Raw genomic sequence first — 12,814 nt, 5'->3', positions numbered from 1 at the left:
CTTTGGTCTTATTTCGTTTTGCCTGACCATACCGGTCGTATTCAGCTGGTTCATCACCTTCCGCTTCAAGTAACTGGGTGTTCTTGTGAACTACTATGTTACTTCAGGAAGGGAACAGAACAAGGGCTTGCTACAAGCTGGAATTAAAGAAAACGAGCTTTTTTCCCAAGCTACCAGAACTCGGACGATCATTAATACTGTAAAACGTCTCTGTACCTTTTACATGCTGTAGGATCACTAGCATCACTAGTATGATAAAATGCCATTTACACTTTGAGTGTCGGAATATTGCAATTAAAAATACAATCGCAAACAGGGTGGCGCCAATAAAACTCGTTTTGCAATCTGTAGCGATACGTGGTCACTTAACGTGACATCGAAAGAATCCCTGCTGCGTAATCCACTGGCGTTTAACAAGGATGCTGCGCTAAGCTGTGGCAGTCCCGGTCCCAGCATTTGCAAGACCAGGACCCTATGGAAGTTTTAATCTTCATTCCCGAGCCCTGTCCCGTTTTATTAAGTTAATGGAACGGTATTGATGAGTTATTCCCGCTCACGTGGCTTTTGGGCTTCAGCAAGGTGTAGCGTGCCATCCATATATCTATGAGAATTGGTTTCTGGCTCAAATAACGTGAAGTTGCAAAGATTTACCTATCGCCTTAGCAAAATGCATTAGCAAAACGCGCTCTTCTGTGCTTGCTTTCTTTGAGGCTCCTCTTCTCCCCTTTCTCCCTGCCTGGAGTTGCAAACAAGGCGCGGAGCAAGTGGCATAACCCCAGGGCTGCCGGTGGGTCAGAAAAGGAATAAATAATTAAAAGTGCTATAACACCTCTTGTAATTTCCCGTTGCAAAGCAGCACCTTTTCTTCAGCGGTGATTGCAGCCCCTAGTTGTCCTTGGCTAAGGGCCTGCTTTTGCCGGTGACGAGTCGGTGGCATTTGGGGACCAAGCCAAAAATCTTGGGGGACGATGGTGCGGGGAAGGGGCTGCGTGGGTGCAGCTGAGAGGTCGTTACTGCAAATAATAACGATGGAAAGTAAACATGGGGGGGGGGGGGGGAGATTTAATGCAATACACTTAACGATCAGACAGGATAATTAAAGGAGGTGATCAGAGGATGCCCTAAAGACCCTTGCAAGGCAAACAAAACCTAGTTAAAAAAGCAGCTGCCTAACATAAGCCCCTCAGGTCAGCAGAAAACTGCTCCAGTTTCCTCTGCCAGCAGGCTTGGAGCTAAGCTGGGTGCTGCTCAGGCTTCTGAACCATGACCTGCCTTGAAAGACGGACAGAAGAAACATGGGTTGGTTTGAAATACGTGACTTAGTACCAGGAGTTGTCCTGGCATTCGGATATTAGAAGGTCAAAATTGCTACAAGCGATGAGTAACGGCCTGAGTGTGTTTGACGGGGAATTTCCTCGGTGCTGCGGGTGGGACGGGGCATGAAGGGGACCAAAATCAGGCAGGAGCTTGGTGGCACAGCGAGGCCTGGGCTTGGGGGTCTTGGAGATGCAGAGGTGCCTTGGGTGCACGTCATAACCTGCTTTACTTCAAGCCCTTGTTGCCCACCCAACGTTAAGGTGGTGGCTGCGGTCTCAACCCCGCTGCAGGGCTTCCTCTCTGCCCTGGTCCCCGTGGATCTGCTGCCCCATGGTCGGGGGGGTTCTCCAGGTTGGCATGGCTTGCGTCGAGCTGGGTGGGCACGGGCAGCACGCCTGGGCTCCAGAAGGAAAGGGTTTGGGAAAGGGGAACACTAGCAATGCTTCTGCGTCCCGCCTCTCTGCTCTGGACTCTCCTGATCTGGTTTTCCTGCTCCTGCCTCTTTTGATCCATAGCAAACGTGTAAATAAATAAGAACAATTAGAAAAGAGCGTATTTGCAGACTCCTAATGCCTCTCGTCGCTGGAAGAGGTCACAGCACACGTGGTAGCGTATTTGCAGATGCTTCAAACTGTATGTGTTTGCTGCGTTGTGTTCAGGCTCCACAGAAAAGCAAAAATATTTTTTAAAAAAATTAAAATCTTGGCCAAAATAACTTTTTTTTTTAACCCTCAGCAGCACTTTTGAAGTGGTTGTGTCTTGTGAACAGACCACAACAGGATTTCTTACACTTTCTTTTATTTCACCAAAGAAAAATATATTTTCTTAACCCGAAACATGGGGCTAAGAATATATTTTTCTTATATGTATAATATAAATATATTTTTCTTAGCTGAAACGTGGATATAAAAAGCCTCTGGGCACAGGGTGGCTGCTTAATGCATGGGAAAAGTGAATTTCTTCAGTAGTTGCAGGTTATCTGGGACATGATGCTTCTTCCAAGGGCTGTCACCGCGCCTGATGCTCAGCTGGGTGATACGCCTTGATATAAAAAAGAATCATGGTATCACAAAATCATGGAAAGGTTTGGGTGGGAAGGGACCTTTCCAGGTCACCCAGTCCAACCCCCTGCCATGAGCAGGGACATCTCCAACTGGATCAGGTTGCTCAGAGCCCCGTCCAACCTGGCCTTGAATGTTTCCAGGGATGGGGCATCGACCACCTCTCTGGGCAACCTGGGCCAGTGTTTCACCACCCTCAGCGTAAAAAATTTCTTCCTTAGATCTAGTCTGAATCTCCCCTCTTTTAGTTTAAAACCATTCCCCCTTGTCCTATCGCTACAGGCCCTACTAAAAATCTTTTAGTCCCCATCTTTCCTGTGGCCCCCTTTAAGTACTGGCAGGCTGCTATAAGGTCTCCCCACAGCCTTCTCTTCTCCAGGCTGAACAACCCCAGCTCTCTCAGCCTGTCCTCACAGCAGAGGTGTTCCACCCCTCTGAGCATTTTTGTGGCCTCCTCTGGACCCGCTCCAACAGCTCCGTGTCCTTCCCGTGCTGAGGACCCCCGAGCTGGATAAGAAGCAGGGTGCGGAGCTGGCTGCTGTAGGAGAAGGCGTGGTGGGTGTTGGTAGCTGATCTCAGCAGCCTTCAGTAGGTGCTCGGTCGAAGGGTTTTACTCAGCGCTGGGAGATGGCGTCCTGCTCATTTCCCTTGGGGTGCTCCGACATCAAGCATCGGATGTGGGGAACATCACGGGAAGCGTAGTGGACCCTGACCCTGATGAGGCTGGCGGGTGCTGGGAGAAGCCCAGGGATGGTCCATGGGAGCCCACCAGATGGGTGAGCAGATGATGGCCACCAGCGCAGTCTCTGTTTCTCCAATGTGGTGAAACTGCGGCTGTCATAGAATCATAGAATATCTCAAGTTGGAAGGGACCCATAAGGATCATCAAGTCCAACTCCCTGCTCCTTGCAGGACTACCTAAAACTGCCTTGAAGACCAGGACGGGTACAATGGGAGGTCTTCAGACGCTGGTGGTAGACAGGCGTGTCACCGCGGTGTTGTTAGATGTCACCGCGGTGTCGTTAGAGGACAGGTCAGATGCCTGCGTTCAGCTCTGTTTGCCAGGCAGGGATCGGTGGGCTTAGACACCCCGACACACCAAGACTCAGCTGGGATCTGTGCTGGCTGTGGTCGCTGTGAGAACACCAGGGCTGACGAAATAAGAGGTAGAAAAGCACAATTTTGTACCTGGAGGGTCGCTTGTTTAATTGCAAAAATCGGGGGTGGGGGGGTTCGCTATTCCAGCAGAGCTGCAAGTTCAGGTGCTCGTAGCACGTGGGTGGGATGGCCAGCTTAGATCCTGCAGCACTGCCCGTAGCACTTGGCCCAGAAAGCCACCTAAACTCGTCAAACGTGAAATGCTGATCAGAGGCAATATATAGAAAGCACCGCAATAATTTGCCGAAAACCAGAACTTTGCTTCAAGAGACGCGGGGGTTTTTTTGTTTTAAAATTATGATTGAATTGTTAAATTATTAGTGCCGTGTTATGATTCTTGCAGCCCCGTAGATATTGGGGTTGTTCTTGTGAGTAGCTGAAACTCTGACCCTGCTTGTGGCTTGCTTTGCAGGAGGTGTACCGCATCCCGAAGAAGAGTCAAGCAGAAAAGGAGAACAGTGGTAGGTACTCACGTTTTTCCATCTATCGCTATGCTCCTACAAAACCGCTTAATTTTCCCAGTTTGGGATGTCGAGAGGTGTTCTGCCTTCATAGCTCGGCGTTCCTACTCCTTGAAAACAGCTCCTGTGAATAGGGAAGATAACCTAAGCAGCAGGTGGTGGGAAATGTAGCCCTGAGATGGCTATGGGGCAACCTATAACTTGTTTGAGAAGACTCTGTGGACTACCAGAAGCTACTGAAACTGCAGGAGGGGAGAGCTAGAAATACACTGAATTATAAAAATTCTCTCCCTTTTACCCATTTTCCCCAACAGCCGACCGTGGGAGAGAGGCAGCCGGTCACAAGGATCAGACTCCTACTCCGAAGAACCCCATCCTGAGCAGAGAGCGGGATCCCGAGAGGCAGAGCCAGAGTAAGGAGAAGAAGAGACGGAGAGACTCGTTGTCCCCTCCGTCCTCGGCGTACGAGCGAGGAACGAAGAGGCCGGAGGACAGGCAAGTTGTCTGGCAGCAATGCTGGCAGGGCTGAGGACCTGACCGCTGGGCTGGGAGCGTCGGGTCTGCGGAAGTCCTGGGTGAAAATGCTGGGAAAAACGGTCCTGGTGGTCTTTGAAAACACCCAGGGGATGGGGAAGGAAGTTTTCTCCTGGAGGAATCCCATGTGCATGGTGAGATGCATTCCCTGGCCAGAGCTGGGTGGCTCCTTGGTGTTAGGTGGCCTCTCCTCTCGGATAACCTACCCCTTCGTCTTCAGATAACCTACCCCTTCGTCTTCAGATAACCTACCCCTTCGTCTTCAGGCACGTTTTGGGAATTAGATGGGTGACGAGGGAAGCTATATCCAGCTCTCGCGCAGAAATTAGGGATGTAGCCCTCCTAATGGAAAGAGGTCTTCTGAGTCCTTCAAAACCCATTCCCTTCTTCTATTCCGCCTATCCCCAGTGCACTCGGGGATTATTCTAAATTTAAACTCGGAGCAAGCCCGAGCCTGTACAAGAGCTAGCAGTACCCAAGCCAAACAGGATTTCTGATGCAAAACAGCTTCCTTGACCAAGTGAACATCCCCCAAAAGCGTTGAGCACAAGGAAAGCGGTCCAAGTAGGTATGACCCTTGGTAGGAAATGGCCTCCAGTTGCGCCAGGGGAGGTTTAGACTGGATATTAGGAAATTTTACTTCACTGAAAGGGTTGTCCAGCACTGGAACAGGCTGCCCAGGGCAGTGGTGGAGTCCCCATCCCTGGAGGTATTTAAAAGCCGTTTGGATGAGGTGCTCGGGGCCATGGTGTAGTGGTGGGCTTGGTAGTGTTAGGTTTACGGTTGGACTCGATGATCTTCAAGGTCTTTTCCAACCTCTACGATTCTGTGATTCTGTGACCCCACCGAGCTGGTGCCGTGCCTCCTGCCTTCCCCTGGGAATGGCGGCATCACGCTGCCTTGGCTGAAAAGGCGTCTCTGAAGTTTTAAAGACCTTCCGGTGATTTTAGTTTGTCTTTCTTTTTTGTGGGCGCTCCGTTGCCCAATGGATTCCCACCTACTCGCATACGTTTTGCAAGTGATGGATACAAGGGAGTGTGGGGACTTCAAATTTACTGACATCTTGTAAAAACGAAGGATTTTTAAACACAGGTTGTCTAGGGAAACAAGGCACGAAGTCTATAAGCTCCAGTGAAAGTATAAAATACTTTAAATTACAGCGTGCACAGATGCTGAAGATAAAGTAGAAAATAAAAGCAACCAGTTGGTGTTGCAGTAGCACGAGTTGTGCTCCTCCGCGTGAAATACTTCTGCTGACCAGGTCTGGTGGGATGAATGTTTAGGAGAGTAAAGATAAGGGCTAGACAACTGAAATGTAGACGTCTTTTGTCTTGATGAGTTGGCCAATTCAAGGAACAAGCAGATAGAGAAAATATGTTTAATTATTACCTGTTCTCCTAGATTTTAAGTGAGAATCGGGTCGGTGCAATCACCCCGGCAGCCACCCAAAGCTGCCCTTTCCTTTTCCTATAGACTCAGACCATCACTTTTAGAATGCCCGAGCCTGCGCCGGCTCCCAGGGTCATTCCCAAGTGTCCCGCGAGCGTGCGGCCGGGCACAGCCAAACCCTCCCGAGGGCCAGAGGAGCGATGGAGGTGATGGTCGTGGCCGGGCTGGTCCAAGGCAGTGCGTGAATCAGCCGCCGCTTGGTACCAGATGCTCGTTTTCCTCCCTTGCAAGTTGCTTCTTGATTAAGAGAAGGAAAATATTACACTTCTTGCGTTTCAGGAAGACTTCAGATCATGTTAAAGGCGGTAAGAATACCGAGGAATTTCCTTTAAAGAAGTCCGTTTTCTGTTGTCCCTCTTAAATAGGATCTAAAGCCACTTAGTAATTAGGGAACAATTGGTGGTGAGTCCGCCAGACGAGGAAACTTTTGTCCTCGTAGTGAGCTCTGTTGGGGAAGTTTAAAACATCTGGATAAAAAAAAAAGACGTAAAATTAATACTGTAATTAGCCATTTGGAGGATGGAAACATCACCGAGGTCTGGGGGTGGAAGTGGAGCTGATTAACGGCGGTGTGTCAAGAGATATGAAGAAGAACGGAATAAATAAGCGTATTTTTTGTGTTATTTTAAATAGAACAAACTCTTTTGCAGGCAAGGAGTTGCCTGCTCTGGCTGTTCCCTCCTGCGGCCGGCATCCTTGTTGGTGAGCGGCGCTGGCTGGGAGAAGGACCGGGGTGCTGGCATCCTTCTCTGGGGATGCTCTCCCTGCTCTGACTGTCCCCCTTTGTTATAGGATGGATTTAATAAGATAAAATAATAAAATAGGTGGAGGGAGGAGCAGAGTAAATACAAGAGCATCGCTGGCTTGCTCTACGCTAAACCCTCGGCTTTCTTCCGCCCGTCCCTTCACGCCGGCTGCCTCTCGTGTAAACTCTCCAGGCAGTGCCAGGAAAGACTTTAGTTATTGAAATTGAGCTCTTCACGTCAATAAGGTTCGCATTAACAGATCCTTGCAGCTACTCTGGGAACGCGAGGAAACATCTTAAGTGTATCTGTTGGTAGCAATGTGCTTTTGATACGTAAATGGAACGCACAAACATAAAGTGAGTATATAGAGAATATACTCGATGCTTTGTTGAATCCATTATATTAGGGCTGCAAAGCATTTTTGCTTGTAATCCCTGTTTTACCACACTCATAACTTCTCAAAATATCCACCTTTGATCTGAAATTTTCCATGGTTGAGGTCTGATCAAAGTCCTTAGGCTTTTTTTTTTTTTTTTTTCTTTAACTCCTTGGAAAAATCCCTCCAGCTGCTCTGCATCTCGGGATGAAGATTCTTCTTCGTAAAAAAGAATTAAAAAAATCCATCCACACTTTATTATTTTTTAAGCTGAATCTGTGGTCTAGTAAATAGCGTAACTCTAAACAGAAATGTGCTGTTTGTAATTCCCTTGTTCTTCGTCGTGTCTGCAAACGCGCCTGGGTCTGCAGCTCCAACGCGGGGGGGGCCCTTAGATGGGAAAGATGGGGTGCTTTCCCCATCGCTGAGCTGCCCTGCTCTTCGGGGGTGAAGATGCTGTGGTGTGAGCAGCGCCTTCTGTTTGGAGACCCTCTTCCAAAACCCTTCTTCGTTGGTCCTGCTTTGGGAATCCGTGGCAGAGGGTCTCCAGCACGGGTACGCAGCCTGTTCAGGGGGCACCCTGCTTATTCTGCCCTCTCCTCGGGTTCCCTGTTGGCCCGGGAGACGTTGCCTCCCCTCTCCGGGTATCTCGGTGCTGCCTAGCAGGTCCTCCAAGACTACTTCTGCTGCATCTTTGCCCTCTCCATTAGCTTCAGCACCGAAGTTGGTAAATCCAGTGGGACCCCTTAGCTCATCCTCCGCCCTGGCTCTTTGCTCGTGGACGAGCAGGACCAGTGGGTGTGTCTCCTCTCTGTGAGTTGCCACGGTTGGTCAAGCAGCTGAAAACAAATGAATGTTTTTAGGAATTGATGCTGCTGTTGGGCATTGGGTCCCCCCAGGGTCTGTGTGCCATCGGTGGTGGTCCTTTTGCTGCTGGTGCCCTGGACCTGTGGGTTTCTGAGGTCTCACAGAGCCTCTTCTTTTCTTTCTCTCCCAGGTATGACACACCAGCATCTTCGAAGAAGAAAGTCCGGCTTAAGGATCGCAACAAACTGTCCACGGAGGAGCGCAGGAAGCTGTTTGAACAGGAGGTCGCCCAGCGGGAAGCCCAGAAACAACAACAGCAACTGCAAAACCTGGGGATGACGTCCCCCCTGCCCTACGACTCCATGGGCTACGGCACGCCCCACCACAGCTTTATCGGCTACCCGCCTGGCTACCCCATGCAAGCCTACGTCGACCCCAGCAACCCCAACGCTGGCAAGGTGCTGCTGCCCACGCCCACCATGGATTCGATGTGCTCACCGGCAACGTACGAGCACCCGCAGACTTTGGTTGGGCACACAGTGGAACCAACCCTAACTACTCCTCAGCCGGTACCAGTAGTCCAACATGTAGCAACGACGATGGAGGTTACAACTCCGCAGTATGTAGCACAAAGCGACACCGTGGTCCATCAAGAACCCAACGTGGCCGTCCTGCCCGTGGCCGCGCCGGGACCAGTGCAGAGCCAGAGCTACGGGGTCTGGGATTCCAGCCAGCAGACTGTAGCTGTACAACAGCAGTACTCACCAGCCCAGTCCCAACCAGCCATATATTACCAAGGACAGACCTGTCAGACCGTTTACGGTGTGACATCCCCCTACTCGCAGACGACCCCACCGATTGTACAGGTAATTTCCATTTCAGACACAGCGTGGCACGAAACACCCGCAAAACGAAGGGCACCAGCCTGCAGCTGGCAAAAACACTTTGTTTGCTCACTCTTTGGTAGTGCTCTTAACATCAGAGCATCCTACTTTGCTCTAATATTAAGCTGCAGTAGCGCTTCTCAGATAACTTCCCATCCAAGAGTCTGAGAAAAGCACATTTAGGCAGGGTATTTTCCGTGTACAAACGCCATATATCATAGTTGCTGGGGCCAAGCGGGAGTTTACAGCTTGCAGAGGTTTTTTTTACCTGTTTATAAAAGTTATGTTGTTTTTTCGATTGTGGATTCTGGTGAAAAGATATTTCTGGGTGAGAGCTTCCACTGTCACTGACCAAGTAAGCAGTAAAACGTAGAGGTGTGAGCTCGCCTTCCGTTGACTTTTGGAAGCAGGGTCTGGAGCTACCAGCTCTTGTATGACTGAAACCAAACAAAAACCCCAACAGATCAACCTTCTTTATCCGTTTTCTCTGAATTACGCGTCCCTTTCCATCAGGCTCAGCCTTGAGCTCCGAATGACCGTGCTTGAAGTGCTGTCTCCTCCTACTTCGTCTTCGTTAACAAGGGTATTGGCGTTCAGCATCTTGCCAATGCCTAGTTCTTCCTAAAAGCAAGAAGTAGGCAATTGTACGACTCCGGGGATAGCAAATAGGCCAATCGTGTATGAAGATTGTTTGCTTGAACCCCGCCTCAGTCACTGGTTATTGCTGTTTGGTGGTTTGGATATTACCTTCCACTAGTCCTCGAGGACTATTATCCTCTTCTTGCCTCCACTTTTTGATTCCCAGTTAGGGAAGCTGTACTGTGTCCTCCAGTAAAGGGTTTTTTGGTAAAGCAAGCTGACCTGTGACTCCCCGTGCTCCGTTTCAGAGTTACGCCCAGCCAGGTCTCCAGTACATCCAAGGCCAGCAGATCTACACGGCTCATCCGCAGGGAGTCATAGTGCAGCCACCGACAGCAGTAACTACGATCGTCGCAGCCGGGCAGCCTCAGCCCATCCAGCAGGTAAGGCTTGGTGGGGCAGAAGGGATGGGGAGCGTTCATCTACGTCTGCTTTGGGTTTGCATCATTCCCCGTGGCTTCTGGATGCTGTGAAAGCGTTGGTGGTACCAGCCGGAGGAGTTTCCCTGCGGCGGCGTGCTCGTACCCTTCGGGATGCTGCTCTCCGGGCTGGATGTGCGCATCAGACACATTTTTGGGGGGGTTTGAGCCCAGATCCTGTGGTGTTCAGGCTTTCTGCCAGCGCATCCGAGAAGGCTGTGTATGGGTGGGTACATGGGAGCTCCATGAGCTGCTTTGACCGCTGAAGCTCCTCCATCAGAAACAATGGTTTTGGCATCCACCACAAAGGATTTAAGAGCATGAGTGGCAAAGTGGCTGTATTATAAGCTTGGGATGTGGTTGAGTGGTTGCTTGGAGCATCTGATGAATTGTCCTTGTCACTTCTTGGGCCAACGCTAACGACGTTTTAAAGTTTTACCTTCAACAAAGTCTTTGTCGTGGGGGAAAGAGCTGTGCAGGCTGCTCTGATCGCCCTCGCAGCCGCTCACGTCTTTCTCTTCCCTCTTTTTGTGCTATTTTCAGCCAGAGCTCGTGGTGACCAATAACCTCCTGGACTTGCCTCCACCATCCCCTCCAAAACCCAAAACGATCGTCCTCCCACCCAACTGGAAAACAGCCCGAGATCCAGAGGGGAAGATCTACTACTACCACGTGGTAACAAGGTGAGCGTGATGGCTGCTTCAGGGTTGACGTTTGATGGCTCAAGTGAAGGAATTGGGTGTAAGAGAAATGGATGTTCAGCCCTCGGTGTCTTGTTAGGCACCCGGCAGGGTTAGCTGCTCGTTAGCCGAGTGGGTGGGAGGCTGAGATTGCTCAAAACCTTTCTTTCACCCCCGTAAATGTGTCCCGGGGATAGAACCCCCTTTTCTGCAAGCAGAAGCGCAACGATAGCAAACGATTTCCTTGCGAACGATGAGTCCAGCCGTGCGTTGAGTTGTAACCCGGTGTGATAACAGGATGGTGAGGAGCTCCACTTCTGACATCTGATTGCAAAAAAAAAAAAAAAAAAAAATCCCATCAAAGCAACATCTTTCACCCCAGCATCTTGGTCAAGTTGGATTTAGTTCTTTTGACATCATCTTTGGTTCCCATCGCTCTGCCAGAACACGCCGTGTCCCACACGGTGCTGAAATGGCAGCAGAATTAACAGGTAGAGAGAGACCTTGTCTGCCCCTCGTGCTCTGAAACACCCGTCTGACTCTGGCAGCGGTGCCAGGCAAATAACCCCGGTCTGTGGAGGCTTTGACGCACGTGCGAGTGTTTTGGTGGGCGTGCCGTAGGTCTTTGGTGGTCCGGGATCGGCTGTGATCCATGGCGTGCGGCAACAAAGGCTTTGTTTTCTCACCCTCATTTTTTCCATCTTCAAGCCTCCGGTCTGTTCTGGAGCAAGAGGGAGAGTTTCCCAGTGTTTTCCTCACACTTTTGTGATCAGTTTTGGAATGTACCGGGTTTTTGGATCAATACCTCTGAACTTATCTAAAATGAGTATCATGAATTTTAGACTTCTGAAAAGGGTTTTTTTTTAATTTCAAACTCCATGTGAGGTCTGCACGGGGATCCACCTCTCTAAAGGGTTAAGCCTGAGTAATTTCTTACGTGTCCTGACTGTCCTGATGTCAGTTATTGTTACTTACACGCATTTCTCTGCATCGATCCATCTTTTCAATCTCCCGTTTGGACTCCTTCCTGCTACCTTCCACATCAAGAGTTGCACCAAGAGCAGAGCAGGAGACCTTCAAACCCCAGGAAGAAAAAAAAAAACAACAAACAAAACAGTCGAGCAGGAATTTGTGATTTGTCCTGTGGTTTGGAAGTCTTGCAGTGAGATGAGGAGACCCAACTGAGCCTTCCCCCTTGGCGAGGAATGCCTCCTCCGTGCATCTTCTGCAGCTACACGAGAAGCCACTAATTGAATATAATTAATCTTGTACTTTTTTGAGGAACACATGCTGGAACATTTCTTTCAATCCTTTTAACTGTATATCTTCTGACAGGACGAGGCCAGTAGAGGAAATCTTATTTCTCGATATGCTTTCTTATTTTAATATTTCATTTAAATGAATCAGCTCAATAGTGGTCTGAGGTCAGGGATATGCAGCAGTATCTGGAGGGTTAAGGAGCATGATGGAGCACGTGGGGGCTGGTTGAAACAAGGCTTTCACGTTTCCCCCAGCGTTTCCTGAAGAGTAAAAAGCCTTGAAGTGGGACAGGGTTTCTGATACGGGTCAGAAACATCGAGAAACTCAAACCAGCGACTCCTTTGGATGCAGGCTTTCAGGTTTGGGGTTTTTTTTTTGTTGTGCTGAAGAATGCACGTCCTGGCTTCACGCAGAGTAGAGATGGAAAATAGTTGCAGCGTTAGGTCACTTCCAAACCTAACGAGGTCTGGAGATCTGTCCTTTGCATCCCTCTTGTTCAGTCTGCTTGTGAGTGAGTCCTCTCACCTGATGGAGAGTCCTGTCCTCACCCTGCTCCTGCAAAGACAGCGGTCTGTCCTGCTGGTCCCCGTTTCTCCTGGTTGTGTTCCTCCCTTGGTCTGTGGTTTTCCTACCCGGCACCGTCCTGTATCTGCTCTTGGATGCCGACGGCTGTCCCCTCCCCTCTTCCCCACCTGGAGGAAATCCAAACCAGTTCTCCCTGTCCTTCCCCGGTTTGAGCGTGGTGGGGCTCTTCCCTGAGCGTTGGCCTGACGAGCCCAAGCAGGCTGTGATGGCTTCTTCCATCTCAGCTGAGATGTTTCTGCAGAAATGGTGTTTCCCGTGTGCAGTGAGTCAAGAAGAGCTCTAGCCCTGCGTTTAGCCTCTTCTAGCATCTGGATGAGCTTCGTGTCATCTGCCCATCCATCCTTTCAGGCTCCTGCTCATTGCTGTGGCTTTTCTCAAGATCTTTGGTCGGTGTCCTTTCCGTGATGAGATGCCCGTGACTGAATACTTGGCTTGAGG

At 49.9% G+C, this 12,814-nt stretch overlaps 1 protein-coding gene across 1 annotated transcript in view; it reads left to right on the top strand.

Moving 5' to 3' along the window:
- The window catches only part of SETD2 (SET domain containing 2, histone lysine methyltransferase), a 70,734-nt gene that overhangs the window by 48,603 nt on the left and 9,317 nt on the right, over window positions 1–12,814 (top strand). The window contains exons 13-17 of the mRNA XM_072854895.1: window positions 3,949–3,997; window positions 4,312–4,492; window positions 8,100–8,775; window positions 9,681–9,815; window positions 10,395–10,534. Of these exons, the coding sequence (XP_072710996.1) occupies window positions 3,949–3,997; window positions 4,312–4,492; window positions 8,100–8,775; window positions 9,681–9,815; window positions 10,395–10,534 (1,181 nt within the window). The remainder of the gene's footprint in view (window positions 1–3,948; window positions 3,998–4,311; window positions 4,493–8,099; window positions 8,776–9,680; window positions 9,816–10,394; window positions 10,535–12,814) is intronic.

Source organism: Ciconia boyciana, chromosome 2, assembly GCF_034638445.1.
Source record: "Ciconia boyciana chromosome 2, ASM3463844v1, whole genome shotgun sequence".
NCBI lineage: Eukaryota > Metazoa > Chordata > Aves > Ciconiiformes > Ciconiidae > Ciconia > Ciconia boyciana.
Note: the sequence above shows the minus strand (reverse complement) of the source record. Positions and strands in the feature narration are given on the sequence as shown.